General features: G+C 34.1%; 1 protein-coding gene across 4 annotated transcripts in view; it reads left to right on the forward strand.

The window, feature by feature from the left end:
• The window catches only part of LOC110032197 (CLIP-associated protein-like), a 53930-nt gene that overhangs the window by 25877 nt on the left and 5460 nt on the right, over positions 1-22593 (forward strand). Inside the window, exons 6-16 of one of the 4 annotated variants that reach the window (XR_002294827.1) lie at positions 2602-2763; positions 13130-13227; positions 13416-13490; positions 13615-13683; positions 13752-13837; positions 13913-14030; positions 14806-14904; positions 14980-15340; positions 15528-17323; positions 17450-17551; positions 22473-22555. Coding sequence is in view for 3 of the 4 variants with exons in the window: in XM_020735741.1 (XP_020591400.1) it covers positions 2602-2763; positions 13130-13227; positions 13416-13490; positions 13615-13683; positions 13752-13837; positions 13913-14030; positions 14806-14904; positions 14980-15340; positions 15528-17323; positions 17450-17551; positions 22451-22555 (3071 nt within the window). In the remaining variant the exon portion in view is untranslated. Of the gene's footprint in view, positions 1-2601; positions 2764-13129; positions 13228-13415; positions 13491-13614; positions 13684-13751; positions 13838-13912; positions 14031-14805; positions 14905-14979; positions 15341-15527; positions 17324-17449; positions 17552-22450; positions 22556-22593 lie in introns of those variants that run through there. The other 3 variants (XM_020735741.1, XM_020735742.1, XM_020735743.1) reach the window with 3 other exon arrangements.

Raw genomic sequence — 22593 nt, forward strand, 5'->3', positions numbered from 1 at the left:
GCCCTCATTCGAAACTTTTTCCTGCAACAGACCCTCCTCCAGAGCTTTTCTTGCAGCAGACCCTCCTCTGGGCTTTTCTATATCAGGCCCTCCTCCGAAGTTTTTTTCTTTATCAGACCCTTCTCGAACTTTTTTCTGTATCAGGCTCTCCTTTGGAGCTCGATACCGAAGGAGGACGCCCAAGCCACAAAAGAAGTAGAAGTATTATTGTTGAAATTGAAACTGTTTATAACGAATCTTCAAAACATGAAATAAATGATAAATAAACATAAAAGAAACCTTACGGTGACGAAGACTGTGGTGGGAGGAGATGGGACAACCGGGGATGCAGGTTGGAGGGCAGCGGAGAGAGAAGAAGACTGTTGTTTGGAGGGTAGCAGGTGCTGCGATTTGGAAGGCTGGGAAGTTGTGGCTGGTGAAGTTGCCGGAAAAGCCGTCAATTTTGGGAGGGTGGAAGGCCTTATAATGGAGGCTGTTGGCAATGATGAAAAGATAAAGTGAGTGGTTGCTGCAGTTGGGCTGTTGGAGTTTGGCTGGAGTGGGGAAGGAATGCGGCAAGGGAACTTAGGGAAGGGGAAAAGGGGCGACGATAGGGAGGAAGATGTTGCAGGAGGAGCTAGCGGGCAGCTACGGGAAAAGTGAAGTGTTGTTTTGCAGGATTGCAGTGAGGGGAGAGGATTGCAGCGACAAAGGAAAGGCTGCAGGGCAAGGGAAGTCAGAGATAATTACCATTGTGAAGAGGGGCCAAAGTACCACTCACTCTGACCGTCGAATATAGCCCTCTGGGGGAAAATAAGACGCCAGTGACTGTCCACACAAAATGAAATCAGAAAAATCATTTCCTTCTCTAAGCAAACTAAGCAAAACCAACCCCTATATATAAGAGGGGTTAGGACTTATATTAGACAATGCTTAAAATAAGAAAGAAAAATCAGATATAATCAAGATTTCAGATTTAGACAAGGAAATAAAGTGAGGTAAAATCAGATTAGGTAAGGGTGAGTAAAAATAATCAAAATTCAAAATTCGGAAAGGGCTTTAAAATAGGAAGGCGCTAAGAAGGAAAGAAGGGAAGTAAGGGGAAAATGAAAGGAGCGAAAGGAAGAAGGACAAAAACGAAAGAGGGAAGAGGAGGGAGGATAAACCCCTGTGCCATAGCTTTTCTTGCAGCAGACCATCATCTAGAATCTTTTCTGCAACAGACCCTGTAGAACTTTTTCTGCAGATTGTCTACTTCCCTGCAAACTACTTTACAACATTATTTGTAGGGGCCTTCCTCCTACGTACAGCCACTTCAGGAGTTGTATTAAAAAACAATCACAATTGTCTACTTTGCAAACTCCCCTTCAACATTACTTGTAGGACACTTCCGCCTATTTACAGACACTGTAGGAACTGTAGTCAAAGACAACCGCTGTTGTCTACTTTCATGCAAATTTCCTTGCAAAATTACCTGTAGGAGCCTTTTGCCTACATATAGACACTGCGGGAATTGCAGTCAAAGACAACCACAGTCAATTAGAAGTCAGTTTTTCTTGTATGTTGTCTGTTTTTATGCAAACTTCCCTGCATCATTGCCTGTAAGAGCCTTCTGCCTACCTACATATACCGTAGGAACTGCAGTCAACTAGAAGTTAGTTTCTTTGCAAGTTGTCTACTTTCCTGCAAACTCCTTCCTAATATTACCTGTAGGAGCCTTCCATAAGAACTGCAGTCAATGACAACTGCAATAAGGGATGAAGACTTTAAGTTCTACTTCACATGATATTCCTCGCCCATTGTTTGATGTTTTTAAATCCAAGTTGAACATGATTTTCAACCATGTTTCAATTTGAGGGGGAGTTATATTAAGAAATAGTTTATTCATATAAGTTACAAGTATTAGATTTATTTCCTAATATATTTTTATTTTTTTCCAATTTTAAGTTTTCCTATTTTTATGTTGTTTCTTTTATATCCAAAACAATTAAGATGAATTGATTAATTAAAGATATTAGGATTTATATCGTTTCTTTCTGTTTTTTCTTTATTATTGTCTTTCATTTTCTAGGATTCATGTTAATTGTTATTTATATTCCCTTTTCATATGAATGAAAACATTCCGCATTATTCTGAATTTCAACCTATGATTTTCAGTTTCTTGAAACAGAGTACTAGTGCTGTATAGCCGAAGGTGTAGCTCTCTGAACTGCTAGTTAGGAGTTATGGTGAACATGAGCTGAAATATTCATATTTACGGAGCAGTTTTTTATTGGCACTATTAATTTGATGAGATTTGCGATCCTACTTATTATGCCGTGAAATTCAGTCATGGCTATAGCGAACTACAATGGATTTAGGCCAGTTCATCGATTTTACTCTAATTACAAATTGAATTGAGCTACTAGTTGCACTGCTGCTCTTTTGCAGAGACCTGGTGCCTATTCCTTAGGCTCAACATAGTATTTTAGTATTGGAATATACATATGCTTTCTTTTATTTGACTTTTAATTTTAAATTTCTGAGTCATTTTGCTTCATCCATTTTATGTTTTTTTTTTTTTTTTGTTAAGTTGTGCATGACTGTCGTAGTGATGAATTTCTTTGGAAATTTGTGTTTCAGGAGAAGCTGATATTACTGAGAAGCCTGTAGAACCAATTAAACTGTACTCTGAGAAGGAACTCATTAGAGAAATTGAGAAGATTGCATCTAATTTAGTACCCGATAAAGATTGGTCTCTCAGAATCTCATCCATGCAAAGAATTGAAGGCCTGGTTTATGGAGGTAATATTTCTTGCTTCAGTTGCTGAACTAAACAGTATAATTGCATTGATACGTCAAGATAACAATTTAACTGGTTCATTGGCCTGTTTAGAGACAAGTAACATGCTGATTCGGAGGTTCAAATCTGAACTAAGTGACCCAAGGGCCATCTGGCCAAATTTGCATTTATTGGTACAGCCTAAATAGAACCTGTTCTACAAGCGGACAAAATAACTATTTTTGTTTTTGTTCCATTTCTTCCTCTTTAAATGGAATTGATACTTTTACATGCATTTGCATGCCCATTCAATTGAACCTGAATATGTTAGCTGGGGTTTGCGAAATTGATTTCTTTTTTTGTTGATCTATTAGACTCCTATGAGACTCCTACTGAAACTCCACCCTCCTACTCTCTCAATCTATTCTATATTTCCATAATATATTGAACCTCAAAATGATTATTAGGACAGGCAATATTGTTTCTTCCATTCCATGGCATTAATTAGTCTTCATTGATCCATCCTACCCTTATTGAATCTCTGTACTCTCTACTATTGTCAACCTATTCCTTGATGCCAATTTTTAATATCTACTCATTTTTAACTGTTCAGCCTCACTTACCTTTTCTGCATCACATTTCCTCCCATTTATTCCAACTTTACTTTATAATTGATAACGGCATCTCTTTGAACTACATAAACACAGTCGCAGCACCACACTTTCATAACCAAATTTCATCCGAATGCTATTCCTATTCAAACTACTAGAAGCTGCCAATTACTTTGTGGTGTTAACGTTGATGGAATTTCTCGTCTCTTTTCCTGTAAAAGCCCATATGTAGAATATAGCTGAACTCTTAAACATCAAGACACTTTTTGGTGAGAGTTGGAATTTCATTAGAAACTCCAAAGTTGAGTGTGCTTGTGCTGGAGCACTCTTGGGTTGGTTGACATTCTGGGAAGTTACACCAATGCGACAAAAACTTGAGACCATAAGGCCAAAGCAGACAATATGTTGATGGGTGAAAGTTCGGGTGTTACAAATGATATCAGAGTAATACATCACTCTGAAGATGAGAACTAAGTGTCATACATAACATAGTGCTACTGTATGCGAGCCACCTCTTGATGCCAAGATGGGACAAAGTGCTAGATAGTGGGAATCATCTCTTGAATTTGTAGGGGCCACCTCTAGAATGAAATCTACCTGGTGAATGATTTTAGGCTAAGGACGAGGATGTCAGTTACTTAAGTGGGGTAGTTTGTAAAACCCCGTAAGTAAAATTTAGCTGAACTCCTAACACTCCATAACTCTTAACACTCCATTGTTAAGCATGCCCGTGCTGGAGCACTTGGGATGGGTGTCCTCGTGGGAAGTTAGGCCAATGGGACAAAAACATTCAGGCCATTATGCCTAAGAGGACAATATCTCGATGGGTGAGAGTTCGGGATGTTACATGTCCATAGCCTGTAGAAGATCATCATTTGATGGAGGATAATCGAAGAAATTTCCGTCGTTTAAGTGAATCCATTTAGCTGATTAATCTTGTTAACTATTATTTTGTTCCCAAATAATTGGGACAAGGATAATGAGGTAGAGTACAAATTTAGCTTTCTTGAATTTGTTTGCAAGTATTGTCTAGTTTATTTAAAGACCATAACTTGTGGGCAATAAGCCTCCATTTTTTTGGCTTGAAGATATTTTCTAGGCTTTTTGAAATCAAGTAGTCATGTTGCTTGGGTATAGGGAGACACACTATATGATGGTGTTTCATCGACATTGTAATCGATTATTTCCCATTGTCATCAGTTTTGAAGCCTCTTTATTCAATGCATACTTTTGTTACTCTTGCTGTTTGGCCAAGAATTTTAGGTTGTATTTCTCTTTATGTTTCATTTTTGCATAATTTCTATCAAGAATCATATATACTAATTTTCTACACATTCTTTACCATCCCAAGATTTTGTAAACAAGACATTTTATTTATCAGCAGAGTTTGTTTGAGCTTTCGTTAGCAAAGGTCCTTCGCATTTCTCCCTACCGCCCTCTTTTGTTTCACTACATCTTTCCATTGGTTTGACCATTTTATCATCTAGTATATCTCATGTTTTTTCCCTACTTGCATGAGGTAAAGCGAAAGTTTTTTAACTTAGAGATCAAGGCCTTGAAATATGAAAGTAGTATATAAACGTTTGGGCAGTATAGCTTAGACTCTCACAAATAGCTTGCTTTTAATCTTGTGTCTTTGACCCGTTAACCTACACGTGTTTCAAAAGCTGATGAAGTAAGTACAACAATGGTTGATGAAAGGAAAATGCAATTTTGCGAAAGAAATAGGTCAAAATATGTTGTTCAAATAGAAAGAAACACTCATTTGTTACCCGTTTCATAAAACAAATAACTTGATGAGTTTAGTATGCGAAATTGTCCACATATGATTTAAATTGGTGCACGATGAAAAGTGAAAAACTCATCGTGCATGAGATAGTAAGTTCAATTAAATACAAAACAAACATAAATACTCATTTTAGAAAAAAATTGGAGATAATAAATTACAAACTATATATATATATTTACTAATGCTTTTAAACTTGCCATAAAACAAGTGATGAAGCTTTTACAGGAAGCTCTGGTCTTCGTTTCAATAGTGACAAATGACAATTATTTTTTGGCAAATAGGTTAAGTAGCATATTATTCAATGGGGTGTTATGTTTACAAGTTTTCAGAATGTCTCTCTTCCCCTTAAATATCTTGGGGTGAATCTGATAAGAGGGAGAAGGAAACAGGTGCATATGGATGATGTGATTGATAAAATCAAACGTAAAGTGCATGATTGGAGAAATGTTTTCCTTTCCACTAGGGGCGTGTTCTCTTTACTTACTAGTGTTCTTCAGAGTATTCCTTTATATGCTTTGCAAGTGTTCAATCCCAAGAAAAGTGCTATTTGTACTATGAAGAAGCTCTTTAATAAATTTCTTTGGGTGGGGAATGGTACAAAGAAAATCTGGAGTACTTGGCATAAAGTTTACTGTGGAAGTGAACCTATGTAAGCTTTAGTTCAAATTTAGATTGGGTTCCTCTCTTTGGGCTATGTTTATGATGCTAAAATATTGTCTAAAATATTGTGCATTGTGCTAATATTCATCCTTCCTTGGTCTCATGGAAGGTTGGAGATTCTCGTATTTGGAAAGCTGTGGTGAATGCTAGAGATACAAAAAATGGTTTCATTTTTTGGGAGATTGGGGAGGGGAAGATTTCGTTCTGGAATGAAAATTGGGGTTTTTCACATAATTCTGATTTATCTCACTCCCTTCATTCTAACTCTTTATTGGTCTCTGATTTCTTTGATAATGAACGTTGAGATTTTTCTAAATTATGCTCTACAGTTGGGGAACAAAATGCAAGACATATACTCACAATCCCCATCACTCCTACTCATAGAGATCTCCCCATGTGGAAAAGAAGCAATTCTCTCTCGGTTTGCAAGCTCATTTATGACACTCTACACTCACATCGTGACTGTATATGGGGTAAATGGATTTGGTATAAATATTTATCTTCTATATTCTTTTTTCTTTGGCGTTATCGAATGTCTTTAATCCCACTGGATGACATTCTTAAGCTTAAGGGCTTGAAATTAGCCTCTAAATGTCATATGAGTAAAATAAAGGAGGAGGATATAACACATTTTCTTTGAGTGTGCTTTCTCTTTAGAGGTTTGGGATATGATTGGCTCTCACTTTGGTTTCTCTTGGACACATAGAGGATATTTAACTAGTTATTTATGACAATGGAAGGATTTTGATGCCCGCAAGGAGAGGTTTCCCCTCCTTTTATTGGTTATGTGGTTCCTTTGAAACTCCAGAAATAGTTTTAAGTATCACACCTCTCCCCTCTCTATTACTATGGTTGTTGCATATGTGATTGCCTATTATAATAAAGCTTTAAGAGCTAGCTCTTCCGTGGTTAAAGCCACTAAGGCCCCTCGGCTTAATTTTGGGCTCCCCCGTATGCTAATTATGTGAAATTAAATGTTGATGGCTGTTGGCTTGCTGACTATGCTGCGGTTGGGGGTTTATTTAGAAATTTTGAGGGGAAATGCCTTGATTTTTTCGCTTCCCCAGTTATTGCCGAAACTTCATTGGCTGTTGAATGTTGGGGAGTCTTTTTGGCTTTAGTGGTGGCCAACATTTTCAATTTTGGTAAGCTGAAGGTGGAGATGGATTCAAAAATGCTTTATGATATTTTGGTTGGTACTTCTTCTCCACTGTGGGATTTAGTTGGGTATATTTAAAAGAATACTGACTGTTATAGCTGAAAAACATCTTGAGGTTAACTGGAAGTTTATTCATAGAGAGGGAAATTCTCCTGCTGACTGGTTTTCCAAAAATGAAGGGGAGACTTGTCACGTTGGCACACATCCCACTACCCCTCTTCGGAGACTTATCATTGGAGATACTCTAAATCTCCCTTACATTCGGTTCTAAGATTTTATATGTTTTGTCCATCAACTGTTGCCCTTTTGGTTAGGCTAGACATTGCTGAATTTTCTCTTTTGGTTTTCCTCTATTTTGTTTGGCTTGGCTGGTTTTGTCAGTTATTACAGAATGCTCTCTTTTTTGAAGACACAGGCTGTAATGGAGTCCTTGCTCTTGGCTGCAGCACAGAGGACGACTCCTCTACAAGACTTTCTTTGTTTTGTTTTCATTCAAGATACTTCCAAGATATATAAGCACACATGATTACTCTTTTTTATTTTGGATTCCTTTTTTGGTTTTGGGGTATACCTGTATTTTAGAGACTACTTTTTGAGTGAGTTGTATTACAGGAAGAGGGACCCCTAGGGGTGAGTCAAATGTATTTTTTTTTGTGTTCTCTAGATGGGGACCCTCTTCCCCTCCCTATATCATCCCCCCCCCCCCCCCCCCAAAAAAAAAAAAAGTGTGCGTGCATGTGCGCTCGCACGTCTATATATATTATGACATAAAATATATTTGAGATAAATACATAAATAAAGTAATAATAATAAGTATATATATTAATAAAAAGCTTCATTTTCTATTCACGCTATGAATAAAAAGGGTATCACATATTTTGAGACAAATACATTAATGATGTTTATAATTTTTTTTCAAAAACTAAAAGCAATACTTTTTTATAGTAGTGTTTCCGCGTGCAAACATATATTGCGGAATCATGTATAATTAAAATTGATTCATCATTCCTCCATCATATAATCTTTACATCACTTTCAATTTTGCTTAGCCACCTTTAATCTTGGTATGCACACGCAACCCAACAATTACAACAAGCCTTTATCCCACTAAGTGGGGTGGGTTGTACGAATCCTTTTTCTCCATTGCATCCTATTGAGTGTCATATTTTCATTTAATTCTAATAAATTAAGATCATTTTTACAATATGCCCAAGTCTTTTGAGGTCTACTTCTGCATTTCTTAGCTTCACTCGAAACTAGAATATCTACTCTCCTAATCGAATCACCAAAGTATTAATGATTTGAATATAAGTCATATCAACACATTTTTTCTATAAGTTCACCAAAGTACTTCTCTTTTAACTTTATTATAAGCTTTTTCTAAATCCTTTTTCTTATTATAAGCTTTTTCTAAATCAATAAAAATCATAAGTAGATCCTCCTTATTCTCTCTGCACTTCTCCATCAAACCTCTCAATTAATGTATAGCTTCAATAGTAGATCCTCCAAGCATAAATCCAAACTGATTATGAGAAATTCTTGTATTATGTCTTAACTTATGTTCAATTACCCTCTCCCATAATTTTAAAGTATGACACATCAACTTAGTTTCTCTATAATTTGCACAGTCTTGTGCATCCTATTTATTTTTTAAAATGAGGACTAAAAATACTCTTCATCCACTCAGACATCTTTTTAGTTTTTAAAATAATATTAAAGAGTTTAGTAAGCCAAGAAACTCGTAATCTTCCAAATATTTTCACACTGCAATTGGGATATCATCAAGTTTTACTGATTTTTTACCTTTGGTTCTCTTTAAAGCCTTCTCAACTTCTTTATTACTAATGCAACGGTAAAAATAAAATATTTTATTATTATTAGTAATATTAAAATCATTAAAGTTTGTATTTTCAGAAACTTCATTGAAAGGTTTAGGTTTTCTCAAAATAGCTCACTCACATATGTTGAGTGTCTTTTTTTAAGAAAAATAATTTTTGATTTTCATCTTTAATAAACTTCACTTGAGTTAAAGCTTTTCTTTTCTTCTTTTTGTTTGCCTAGTTTATACATATTTTTTTCATTCTTTTTAGTATTTAATCTATTATAAAGATCGCTAAAAACAGAATTTTTAGTGTCACAAATTATTCTTTTAGATTTTCTACAAGCGACCTTATATTTTTCGTAATTCTTCAAACTTTTACATTTAAACCAAAATTTATAACACAATTTTTTATATTTTATCTTTTCTTGCACATTATTTTTTCACGCAAACTTTTTTATTTTTTAAAAAATTTATCTATTGATTTACTCAAGTACATCTTTTCTCACTTGTTTCATAGCGTTTATTGCTTTATTCCAAATAAAATTTGCTTCTTCATGAATATTTTAAATCTTGAATTCTTGAAGTTTACGCATAAAAATAATTTTATTTGTGTTTTTTATGTGCTCTCATTTAATTGTATGACAATAATTTCTGGCATTTTTTATTTAAAACTATTCTAAAATCCAAAACTAGTAATCGATGTTGAGTATTTAAGTTTTCACTTTAAATGACCTTACAATATTTACATTCATTACGATCTTTTATTCTCATAAAAAAATAATCAATTTGCATTTTATTAAACCTATTCTTATAAGCAATAATGTGCTTATCTCTTTTCTTAAATAAAATATTAGTAATAATAAAGTTATATGTTTAAGCGAAAGCTAATATGGTTCCACATTTTTTATTAATCACTCTAAAATCGTAGCCACCATGAATTTTTCTAAAATCTTCTACCACTTAAATCTTCTCAAATAAAAAATTTTTCTCGAAGAGGTATCATTTGTATTATTTGTTCTAGTTCATTCCAAAATTTTTCTTTAGAATCTATAACTAAATTTACTTGAGGAGCATAAACACATATAACATTAAAAATTTTAGTTTCAACAATAATTTTTAAGACTATAATTCTATCTACAATTGTATCAATTTTTCCCAGATTATCTTTCAAACTCTTATCTATAATTACTACATTTTGAGTGCGACTCATTCATGAATACCAAAGTTTAAAACCTAAACTATCAATCTACTTAGTCTTTTCTCTAATCCATTTAGTTTCTTGAATACATAAATATTTAGCTTCATTTGAACCATAATGTCAACTAATTTCATTAATTTTCTTATGAGAGTACCTATACTTCAAAATTCTATTATAATATTAGTTTTATGGACTAATTTTTTTATTAGCATATGTCTATAATGTGAGAACCCTTGCTTATTTGACACTACAACAGGGTCCTTGTACATTTTTTCATTTTATTCAAGCTATACAACGCGTCCTTTCTAGGGGACGCCCTAACATTTACGCAAGGATTAAAATAATGGATGTCATGATCTTTTGACAAATTTTACACTGTATGTTGGTTACCTAACACAACCTTTCACTTTTCACAACCAAGGCTTGAGACCCGGCAATGACAATGCTATGCACATGCCAATCCAAGAAAATTTAATGTTTCCCAAAAGTCTCGAGTGTTGTCACTCTATGTACTCGTTAGCCTCACTAGCCAACACTCCAAAGGGTTCTATCGACTTACAACAACCATAGCAAAAAGCCATACACATTTTATGTTTCTAATTAGTAAGTATTTAACAAGTATTTTGTAATCATTATGGCTAGTGTTAGCTTCATAATATATTATGGTTTTGCATGAATAAGATTTTATTGCATTCACTAAATTAATGTGGAAGGGGACAACTTGCTACCAAATGAATGATTTAAAAAATATAGAAGTTGTGTAGCAATTTACACTGGTAAGCTATTTAAATTATATGGTATTCTAATATGGAAAAAAAAACTGCAATTATGTGACGCAACAACTGAATGTGAATAGTATATCTAGCAACCTATATGGTTTCTATAATTTATTACAAGCATCAGGAATAATGCCCTTAAGTTCTATGATTTATTGCATTCACTATAGCACAGCGCACAACAATAACTTGCTACCAAATGAATCATTTAAAAAATATAGAAGTTGTGTAGCCTTTTAAAATGGTAAGCCATTTAAATCATATGGTATTCCATTCTGAAAATTAAATACAATCTTTGTAAATATGCGAAACAACAACTGAATGTGAAATGTATAACTAGCAACCTATAAGGTATCTAAAATCTATTACAAGCATCATGAATACTGCCCTAATAAAAAAGGGGATGTTTATTCTTTAATAAATATAATTTACTTGCCTTTACTTGCAGAAATCAAAAACATGCTCTAGATGACTATCAATTTGAAGGCCTTAAATAATAAGAACCCTAAATTAGTATTGAAAATTATATTATGCAATCAAATACAAAATGAAATAAAGTCTTAGCTAACAAAAAAAATGCACTAAGCCTTTAATTGATGACATTGAGCGTCATTAGAAAATGAACTTGAAATATATTTTTTTGTAAATATGTGAATAAACAATTGGATTTAGGTATTATTGGCAACTTATAAGGCATCTAAGATACTATTAGAACTATCAAAGATAACACTATTAATAAGAAATGGTATGTTTATACTATAAATAAATAAAAAATTCAAAGAGACAGCACTAGATGAGCACTTGAAGGCCCTAAATAACAAGCACCCTAATTGATATTTGAGATTATTTCAGTAATCAAACACATAATCACATAAGACATAATTTAATAAAAAATTATTAAACCAAGTCTTAATTGAAGCCATGTAGAGTTATTAGACTACCTAATAAATTTATGTTATTCTATAGTCTATTTGGATTAATTATAGTAATTTAAAAAGTTTAAACCAACCACTATCATTATTACATTATAATTTTTTTAAACTTTATCATTTAAATTACCAGATGATTTTATAGATTTATATAAAACACAATGTAATCTAATTTGAAATAATTAGTGAATTTTAATAAAAATCATCAATTTAATTTAATTATTCAAACCGTAACATAGCTTAATTTCAGTTAAAACTTAAATAAGTTAATGGTTGATAGATGTTCAGTACCTGTGAAAATATTGATTTGTGAGGATAAGGGCTCGAATAAAGAAGAGGTGGTGTTAGAAAGGTCTTGAACTCACAATTGGTGTAGTAAATAGGTGAAAGAAGGTCAAAAGGATCAACAAAATTTTTTTATTATTACTTATTTAGAGGTAATAAGAAAGGAAGGGAGAAGGAAATAGTAATAAGGAGAGGAGGATGATAAGACTCACTGGGAGGAAGGAACGAAGAGGGAGAACATGATTTTGGCGGCTCTTAGTCAAAGAAGAAAGAATGTTAAGGGAGATGCTTGCTCCACCAAAGGAGTTCTACGGTTACAGAGTAAGTAGTAAATGGTGAGTGCAAAGTCCTAGCATCGGTATTCAAATCAAGAGTTGAGGCTGCAAGGAGGGATTTTAGGTGAATATCACATACCGAGTTGCTAAGAATCGAGCGGCTATGGTGAAATTTTGCCATCAGTTGGAATGGAGAGACGAAGGCCGTTTGAAGATGCTATCGATAGGATAGTTTGGCTATTTGTGGTCTGGTTGGATCCTTTGCACACAGGGTTCAACTTTTTACAATATGCTTCCCTTTCAAACCCACCTATGCATGACCTAAAGTGTTTCCACTAGCTTTTTTCTTAGTTCCATTTCGTTTTCTTGATCTATTTCTCACTCTCCTCTTATTTTTTTCTTCTCTTTATCTTGTCAGCAACACAATAATCAAGTTTGTCTTCTTTTCCCCACTATCTATTTTAATATATATATATTCTAAAACCAAATTGAAGCTAGTAATGGTAAAGATTGTATAGCCTATTAGCTCGCCTCTATCAAAATTGTTCCCGGTGGTCGAGATACGGTAATAAACACTGTAGCTTGTGTCTATAGGAAACCTTTGAATTAGATAATGAAGTCCTCTGTAGAGGGCGAAGTTTCTAATTAGTGTTTCGTATGGCATTGAATCTTTATTATGAAAATTTAACCTGGACCACTTGAATTATTAACAAAACTCAGGTGAGAATTTCAGAGCCCATACGAGGTCAACCTCAATTTTTTGTTGTCAAAGTCTGTCTTTATCTTTTGTTGGTTTCAAAGCCATTTCTTCTGTCTAGCTTAATCATATTTAAATTGCTCATTAGATCATTGGATATAATTTTTAAAATTTGATTCCCCGTTCAGGTGCTGTGGAGTACCCATCCTTCCCTATGGTCTTAAAGCAGCTTGTTCCTTCTTTAACTGCTCAGCTATTAGATAGACGATCAAGCATAGTGAAACAGGTTTGCCGTTGTTTTAGATTCCTCCATGTGGAAGGATACGTGTTTGCTAATTTTTTGTTTTTGTTTTCGTTTTACTCAGCCTGTCTCTGAATTCAATAATATGAAAATGCATTGATTCTAAACTTGATTCTTTTTGACAAACTTGAAAACTGATTTCTGTTTTAGTTGATTAGTCTTTTATTCCTTAGGCCTGCAATCTGCTAAACTTTTTATCCAAGGAACTTCCAGGAGACTTTGAGGTCTGTGCAGAGATGTTCATTCCGGTAATTTGTTTCACGAGTTTGTTTAATCTTTTTCCGTAGTATCATTTGCTTTCTTAATCAGTTTGTTTAATCTTTTTCCGTAGTATCATTTGCTTAATCTTTTTTTTTTATTTTTGATTTTTAGGTACTTTTTAAGCTTGTTGTGATAACTGTACTTGTAATAGCGGAATCTGCAGACAACTGCATAAAAACGGTATGACGCTTCTGCAAGTAAATGATTTGTTGTTTCACTTTCAACTTTTCTAACTTATAGTTTCTCAGATGTTGCGGAATTGCAAGGTTGCTCGTGTTCTTCCACGTATATCAGATTCTGCAAAGAGCGACCGTAATGCAGTTCTTCGTGCCAGGTAGGAGAGCTCTATATGCAGTGAATCATTCAATCTAATTTTGGATTGCTTGGTCATTTGTATTTTGATTGTCAGGTGTTGCGAATATGCAGTTCTGATACTGGAGTACTGGGCTGATGCTCCAGAAATACAAAGATCGGCTGATCTTTATGAAAATCTTATAAAGTGTTGTGTTGCTGATGCAATGAGTGAGGTAATTTCCTATTAATATGGGGGCATTAAAAGGAATGCTTTTTTGTTAGCAAAGCTGTGTTTTATGCTGAAACTATGGTGAGCAATTATACCTTTTTGTTTTCCATATGTAGTTTTGTTATTCAAATTGCATAAAAATTGGTTTCTCATCAAAAGAGAGTTATGCTTTATTAAATTTTTGATGTTGCATTTAACATGAAAGCGATGTAGTGACTGCAAAGGGTTCCTGTGAGGTCATTTGGATTCTAAGTTGATCTGAGCTTTGTGCTAGCACTAAGAAAATTGGGCATTTTGATATGAAACATTTTAAATAGGTTGTTTTTCTTTGAATGGTTTCTATAGCTTTTCTCAAACTTCTCTATGTTAATTTTTGTAGCCTCTTCTCTCAATTATATATTTGAACCTTCTGCCTCGAATTTTGTGTTGCTTCATAGTACAGATTTCATTCTTCATCCAAATTCTATTTTATACAAGTTTTTTAATTAGATAACAGATAGAAAACATCTGTAACTTCCGATTTTAGAAAAAAATGAAATAGGATTTAAAAATTTGTTTCATTGGTCTATACTGACCAGTAAACCGAGTAAAAGTGAAACATAAAGGCTGAACTATGTTTTCTGAGCCTAAGATTTTTTTGAAATTTGTTTATGAACAAAAAGACTAATTGCAATAATCAAACCCCGCGGAGCCAGTGCTTGGATGAGTTGAATTTTTTTTTCTCGTCAATTCCTGCACCATTATGTATAGATCATTATTGGTCTGTTGAAATTTAACAGGTTCGTTCAACTGCACGGGCTTGTTACCGAATGTTTTCAAAGACTTGGCCGGAACGTTCTCGGCGTCTTTTTCAATCATTCGATCCTGTCATACAAAGGGTAAACTAGTTTTTTTTTACTCATCAAAGGACCTTTATGCTCAAGATTTTACTTATTGTATTTAATTATGCATAGTTACTAAATGATGAAGATGGTGGTATGCATAAAAGATATGCATCCCCATCACTACTCGAGAGAGGACTCCAGCTTTCACGGTCATCATCTCATGCTGGAACTGCAAATTTACCTGGATATCAGACATCAGCTATTGTTGCAATGGACAGAAGTTCTAGTCTTGCTTCTAGGGAGTCACTTTCTGCAGGCAGCCATGCTTTTTCACAGCTGAAACCACTTGAGAAATATTCTGAAAGAAGCCTTGAAAGTGTGCTTAATTCAAGCAAACAGAAAGTTTCAGCCATTGAAAGTTTACTGAGAGGTGTTAACATATCTGGGAAGCAAAGGAATTCTAGTGCACATTCGACCAGTTTGGATTTAGGTATTATTTATGATATTTTACCAGGAAATTTTTACTGGAATTTGACAATGAACTCTGGTTTTCTAACTGGGAGTTGTGGCCTTTTTTTATTAAATTGTTGTTACTCATTGGTTATTTATTCTCTGCGCCCTTTCTTACATGTGGATTATTGCCAAGCATTTTTTTCTTTCATTTGCTCCTAGTGCAGGAGTTGATCCTCCATCTACTTGTTCTCCGCCTGTTCCGGCAACTGTTCCTGCTTCAAGTCATCTTTCTTCACGTAATTCACTGCCAACTGATTCAACCATAGCTAAAATGTCTAGAAGCGGTGCTAGGATTGCTGGTTCTAGTTTATCTAATGTCATGAATTCTCAGAATCAAGCTGTTGATGATCATTCTAAATATGGTAGTTTACCATCTGACTCGTTGTCAGAGTTATCTTTGCCTAACATTATCAGGAAGTATTCTGAAAAAGCCCAAGGTGGATTCAATTCGGAACATAATATTGATTCCAGGTTTAAGAAACTTTCAAATATGCAGTTAGATAGACATTATCAGGATGCATCTTGCAGCGAGGCAGACTTTAGGGATCCATACAATAATTATGTTCCTAATTTTCAGCGGCCACTTCTTAGAAAGCAAGGTACTGGAAGGTCCTTAGTAAGTGGACGTAACAGTTTTGATGATGGCCAACTTCAAGTAAGCCAATTGTCCAATTATATGGATGGTCCAACTTCTCTTGGTGATGCTCTTGCTGATGGTCTGAGCTCTACTTCAGATTGGGTGGCTAGGGTTTCTGCTTTCAACTTTCTGCAGAATTTGTTAGAACATGGGCCAAAAGGTATACAGGAAGTCACACAGTGTTTTGAGAAAGTCATGAAGTTGTTCTTTCGACACCTGGATGATCCTCACCATAAAGTGGCACAAGCTGCTCTTTCTACTCTCTCAGCGATCATCCCTACATGTCGAAAGCCTTTTGAAAGCTATCTCGAGAGAATCTTACCGCATGTGTTTTCACGGTTAATTGACCCAAAGGAGCCAGTCAGACAACCTTGTAGAACAACCTTAGAAATTGTTGGTCGGACATATGGTATTGATTCTCTACTACCGGCTCTTGTTCGTTCTTTGGATGAACAAAGGTCACCCAAGGCCAAATTGGCTGTTATTGAGTTTGCAAATATTTCCTTCAACAAACATTCTCCAAACCCAGAAGGTTGTCTCAACAGTGGCTTCCTTAAACTATGGCTTTCTAAACTGGCACCTTTTGTATCTGATAAAAACACAAAATTAAAGGAAGCTTCTACATGTGGCATTATATCTGTTTATTGTCATTTTGATACTACTGTGGTGCTTAATTTTATTCTTAGCTTGTCAATAGAAGAACAGAACATTCTAAGACGGTCACTAAAACAGTATACTCCCCGTATAGAGGTTGATCTAGTGAATTTCTTGCAGAGCAAGAAAGAAAGGCAACGTCCTAAATCTTTTTATGATCAGACAGATGTTGGAAATTCATCAGATGATTGCTACAATGTGGTGTCGAAGAAGAGCCAATATCTTGGAAGGCAGTCGGGAGGTTCAACCGAGGATGATGGTGTGAGAAAATGGAGTTCTATGCAAGAATCAATTGCTGTTGATGCTTCGATTACACAGGGAGCTTCAGACGAAGCCCTAAGGCCATGTATAAACCTTGAACCAGGTTCTGATAATGAAATTGTTGATCGCCATTGTAGAGAACTGAGATGCAGTGTGGACAGTGTCTCAGAAATTAATATGTTTATGAAAAGCAGCGCTGTAATTCCAAACACTTACATTGATAATGAGAATAACATAACGATTCCACAGCTTGATAGCAGCAGAATAGCAAGTTCTGATGGTTCAAAGGTAATTCAGTCTGGTGGGCAGAGCATAGATGGTTTAGAGATTATTTATGAGAAATTTAATTCTGTGAGGAACAATATCCAAGTAGGTACTGGAATAAAAATTCTGCAAATACTTCACGATGTAAGTGCTAGAATAATTTCTCCATTATTTCCTTTCTTATTACAACCATTTATGGGAGGGCAAATTTGATAATTCTGTTTGCCACGTCTGTTGGAAAATTTGTTATTGTGGGCTCTTCCTTGTCAGATAAGCAGTAGCAGTGATGATAATTCAAGTTTGAATAAATGTGAAGCACTGCAAAATTTGGTTGAAGCTTCGGTGATCAATGATAGCTCCGTTTGGACCAAGGTTGGGATTAGATTATTTCTGTTTTCTTGCTTGTTCAACTTTGGTATAGTTTGAGAAAGACAATAGTTTTGAATCCCGCATGATTATCGATTAACTTGAACTTGATGAAGATTCTATACTTGTGGTTTGCTCATATTACACTATTGTCAAATTCAACAGTTAGTTTGCTCTCTTTTTGGGCGTAAAATATGAATAGATCTCCTAGATCTTGTCCCCTTTACTCTTTAATGTACGGATTTTGAGAAGATTTTCAATTACAATGTTTTAAAATTTTGCATATTGATTCCCCACAATGGGTTTTGCTGTCAGCCAGGTGAATTTACTAATTCGGGACCATCAAAATTTTTTTCTTCTCAATGTGGCTTTTGTTATCTCCTCTTTTACCTACCTGTTAACCAGGTGCCAGGTTTGGCTGACCAAAGTCTTCTCCCAGTACCTCTCCATTTTTATTTTTAAACTTATTCACACAAAAAAACACGTCCACCACCATCTCTGATAGGTCCGACCCCGGGCCACTAGTGGATAGGAGTGGAAGGTATAGGCCACGGGTGAATTGGCATAGAACCTGCAGGTGGTGAAGGGCCAGCCGCACATGCTTCTCTTTCCTCATCTTTCCTATTCACAAATTTCTTCCTGATTATCACTCTTTCAACGCTGCTGCCAATGCCTCTTTACCACTAATGTAGCATGCAACTAATGTTTGGGACTAAACAAAAGCAGTGAAGTGTCGCACCCTGTATCCTGAAGGAAGTGCACCCGAGTAACACAAGACATGATGGGGTAATATATAAACTTGTTTGTATCCATAAAAAAAAAACTTTGTATGCAAACAATATGAATAATAAAAATAATCAAGAAAAGATAAATTTTATTTGGTTAAAAAATAAGAGTCAATTATTGATATAACTGAAGGAAGAATATGAAACTAACTGAAAAGAACTGAAATATCAAATGAATAAACAAACTAACCAAAAACAAATGAAATACAAACTACTATTAATTTTTAAAATTGTGCAATTGAGTATTGAGACGTTTTCTATTCATGAGGCCGGTTGATTTGAGACATAAGCTTCACAATTTAAATTTTTAGAGTCAAAGTAAAAAGATAAAAATAATATAGCAGCATCATAATCTATAAATATATTAAGGGATTTTTACATAACAACCACCCATAATATTGAATATTTCATTTTAACCACCAAAAGTTTACATATAACATTTTAATCATTTTTTTCATTACAACCACCCTCCATTATCCAGTAATGAAAATTTTGAGTGAAAATTTTGGGTCGTTAATATGTTATATTTTTAATGTTTTGGGTGGATAAAGTGTTATATTTAAAATTTGGCTGGTTAAAATGATATATTTAATGTTCCATGTGGTTGTTATGTAAAAATCCTATATACTAAAGAAAGATATATTAACCTCTTAGCATGGTAAAAAAGTGACAAATTACTTTTATATAAAATAACAATTATGTAAGCCATAAAATATCATGTAAAAATTTGCATAAAAAAAAGAATGTAGATATCAACTGATCAAACTAATATAAAATATGAAATGAAAGTAACATAAAATGGCCGCACCTTTTCATTAAAATATGAAATTCGGATGGGGCAATTGCCGCGCCCCCCCTACCCTTGTGTGTGTGTGTGTGTGTGTATATTATCCCTTGTTTTTTAGTGTTGGATGTGCTAACATTGTTTCCGTCTCCATAAAAAAATCAAGGTTAAAATTTTCTTGTCGTAATTTAGATGACGTGATCTTATTATTTGTCATCTGTAAATTACCCATCATTTGATGACATATCTTCACATAGGAAGGGATTATACTTATTTTTCAAACCTCTTTTTGTCAACTTTCTATCATTCAATCACTTGTTGTCCATAATGTACACCAAGGAACTCATCCTCATGGTCGCCAGATTTTTTTTCTATTTTTTCAGTTAATTTCATTATGCATAACTCAATTACGCTCTCATGTAGACAACAAGCATGTAAATCCAAGTACTTTAATTGCAAAATATTTTAGCTCTGGAATGTTATCACCAAACTGGATCCGCCATTCGCTTTCTTTTGAAAGAAAACGACATAATTTGAAAAAAAAAAATTGTATTTAGATACTCAATATTATTTCAATGAGCATATTAAGTATTAAAAACTATCTAGAGAATAATTTGTAACTGTATCTTTAGCTTGCTGTATCTCAAATAAACCTTTCTTATTTCTAAATCGAACAAGCTGCATATCAACAATTTCCTTTTTAGTTGGGCCAACAATCAATCTATCCATAAAATGGGATAGCCCTAAGTTGATTATGAACATATTAAAAATGAAGATTAAGAAAATATCCAATAACATGCAAATGACGCTGAAATTTAAGCTGAAATTTATCATTAATGATGTCCCAAATTTTCTTATTACAAGCATTCTCTCCTCCTAAATCATTGGCTATTAACTCTTTGACCTCATCAATTGTATTGTAAATAAAACTTATGGTTGACTTTTTCTCTGCATCCATCATCCTCACAAATTGAACTAGTCACTTTATAGTTGTTATTGCATATGTGACATCAAACCAAATCTTTCATTTGTAATAATTGTTCTGGCTTATTTTCTGTTAACTTTTCTTTGACCATGCACAATTAAACCTGGAGTGGAAGTATTGTCTTCAATAGTTGTCTAGCTTCCAATATGCTCTATAGAGTTAAATAAGTTGTAGCAAAGGTGGTCGTAATAGGGCATAGAAATTTTTTCTTAGAGTCATCGAAGATAATACTTAGGGCTGATTGTAAATATGTTTACTTTATTTATTTATTTTTCGCATTTTTCAAGCATTTTTATGTTGGTGCAACTCACCTTTCTTCTCTAAATTATGTTGGGGCAACTCACACATGAGTGATGACAAGGATTTTTTAGTCAGATGGAGACCTCCTCTGACGAAATAGAGCAGGGACCACGACGACCCGAGATGACATAATCATAAAATCTTGATCGGGTTTGTCATCATTTTCCTCATCATACACTTTAAGCTCCAAGTGATAAATTCCCCATGTCTATTGCTATTTTATGTTAAATATTTAACTCTTCATAACTAGCCTTAATCGGAAGTACTCTCTTGTTATCAAGAGGGGTAATTAACCATAGTGACTTGCGCCTAATTGAAAACTTGAACCTTAGATTAAAAAGTCCTCACAAAATGAGGGCAAAATCTCTGGATAGTGTCTTATTACTATTCCATTTGCCTTATGATAAATTGATCCGTAAAGTTCTCTATAATCAAAATAGAGAGTCCGGCGGCGTTGGACTTTTTGGTAAGTGCTTTTCAGCATTTAAATATAATGTGTATTCTTATATTTATGAAGTATAGTGCAAGGATATGCACCTTTTAGTATGAAAATTATCTATTACAGAGTTTACATATGTGTTTAAATACATATAAATATACACGTAAAATACTAAATAAAGCCTTGCTTTTGAATTAGAATTGAATATTTAATTAATTGATGATCGGCAACAACGAAAACTTGCTACATTCTCCTCTAACTCTGGTTCTATGGTGAATAATCTATGGGATACAACTTTCTCAATTGATAATACTTTTTTACTTTCAACTTAAATCTAATCAAAATAACCTTAATATACCCTCTCGTTTTGAAAGTCTCGAAGTCTACTTCATTAATTCAAAGGCATTTTACGGAAGAAATCTTCAATAAATATTCCCCATTAAATGGTGTGGTAGATTACCAGATTTTGACTCGGAAGATTATTCTTTGTTCCACCAAAAAAATATTCAGTGAATCCTTTTATGCTAAGATTCCACATTAAATGGTGTAGCATAAAAAAAAATTAATATATTCTTCCTACCACAAGAACCTTGCTCCTTGTAAAGAATGTTCTTAAAGTTTATAGGGGGATTATCTTGATCGCCACTTTTATAATAAACCATACTCCCCGTAGAAATTTGTAAAATAAAATACCTATTAAAACCCTTGCATAATTTTTTCCTACATATAACATTAACAGCTCCCACTAAGAATAATTGGGAGTGTTGCCTATGCCCATATCCATCAAAACAAAAAGCTTGATCCAAGAGCCCACAAATGCATATACCTTGGTAATCACGTCTCAAAAAGGTTTAAGTTCTAAAAAATTCATTATATTTTGAGATGTTGCTTATGCTAAAAATCAAGGATTCTTTGATGAAGTTTGACTTCAGGTTAAGCCTTGATATGAATACAACTTTGATTTCTCTCTCAAGCCAACCAAGTTGTTTCATTTTATCTTGAAGCCAACACTACTCTTCAAATAGATTTGGCTTCTTTTGAAAGAATTTCTAAAAATGTGCCGCTTTATCTCCTTAAACTATTACTATAGGCATACTCTAGGAGGAAAATATCTCTCTAAAGCTTGAAAAGTGTTTGGAGGTTTAAGCCTAGAAGTCTAATATGGTGGGGCTGGCCTGGGAATCCTGATCCAATAATTTTTTTCTTTGATCTTATGAGTTGTAGAAATTTCATTTCATATTCTAATAGGTTCATTTATAAAAACTTGTAATACTATGTATGTGCTATCCTAGTGAAATTGCCGAGTAATCATTCTGTGATTGCCTATTTCCAAAGGCGGAATGATCTAGTTCTGCATAGAATCCTATTGTATAAATTAGGGTCTGAGATGCTCAATGGAATATACAACAATTTCTCTCTCTCTCTCTCTCTCTCTCTCTCTCTCTCTATCTCTCTCTATCTGTATAAGAATGGGTTGAAAGTTTTGGTGTTTTTGTTTTTGAATTAAAAAATTGAGATGCTGCTGAGTTTATTTTTGATGGGCTAAATTGTTTAAAATTTAGTATTTGATTTGATGAAACGCTTTTGTTGACTGCCAATGATATGTTTGTAGCACTTCAATCAAATATTAACAGCTGTGCTTGAGCTAGTTGGTTGTCCTGATTCTTCGATAAGGGAGCTTACCCTTTCTTTGATAGCGGAAATGCTCACTAATCAGGTCAGAATTAGCTTTGAAATATATATTCAGTGCTCTTG

This window comes from Phalaenopsis equestris, unplaced genomic scaffold (assembly GCF_001263595.1).
Source record: "Phalaenopsis equestris unplaced genomic scaffold, ASM126359v1 Scaffold000885, whole genome shotgun sequence".
In the NCBI taxonomy this organism is placed as follows: Eukaryota; Viridiplantae; Streptophyta; class Magnoliopsida; order Asparagales; family Orchidaceae; genus Phalaenopsis; species Phalaenopsis equestris.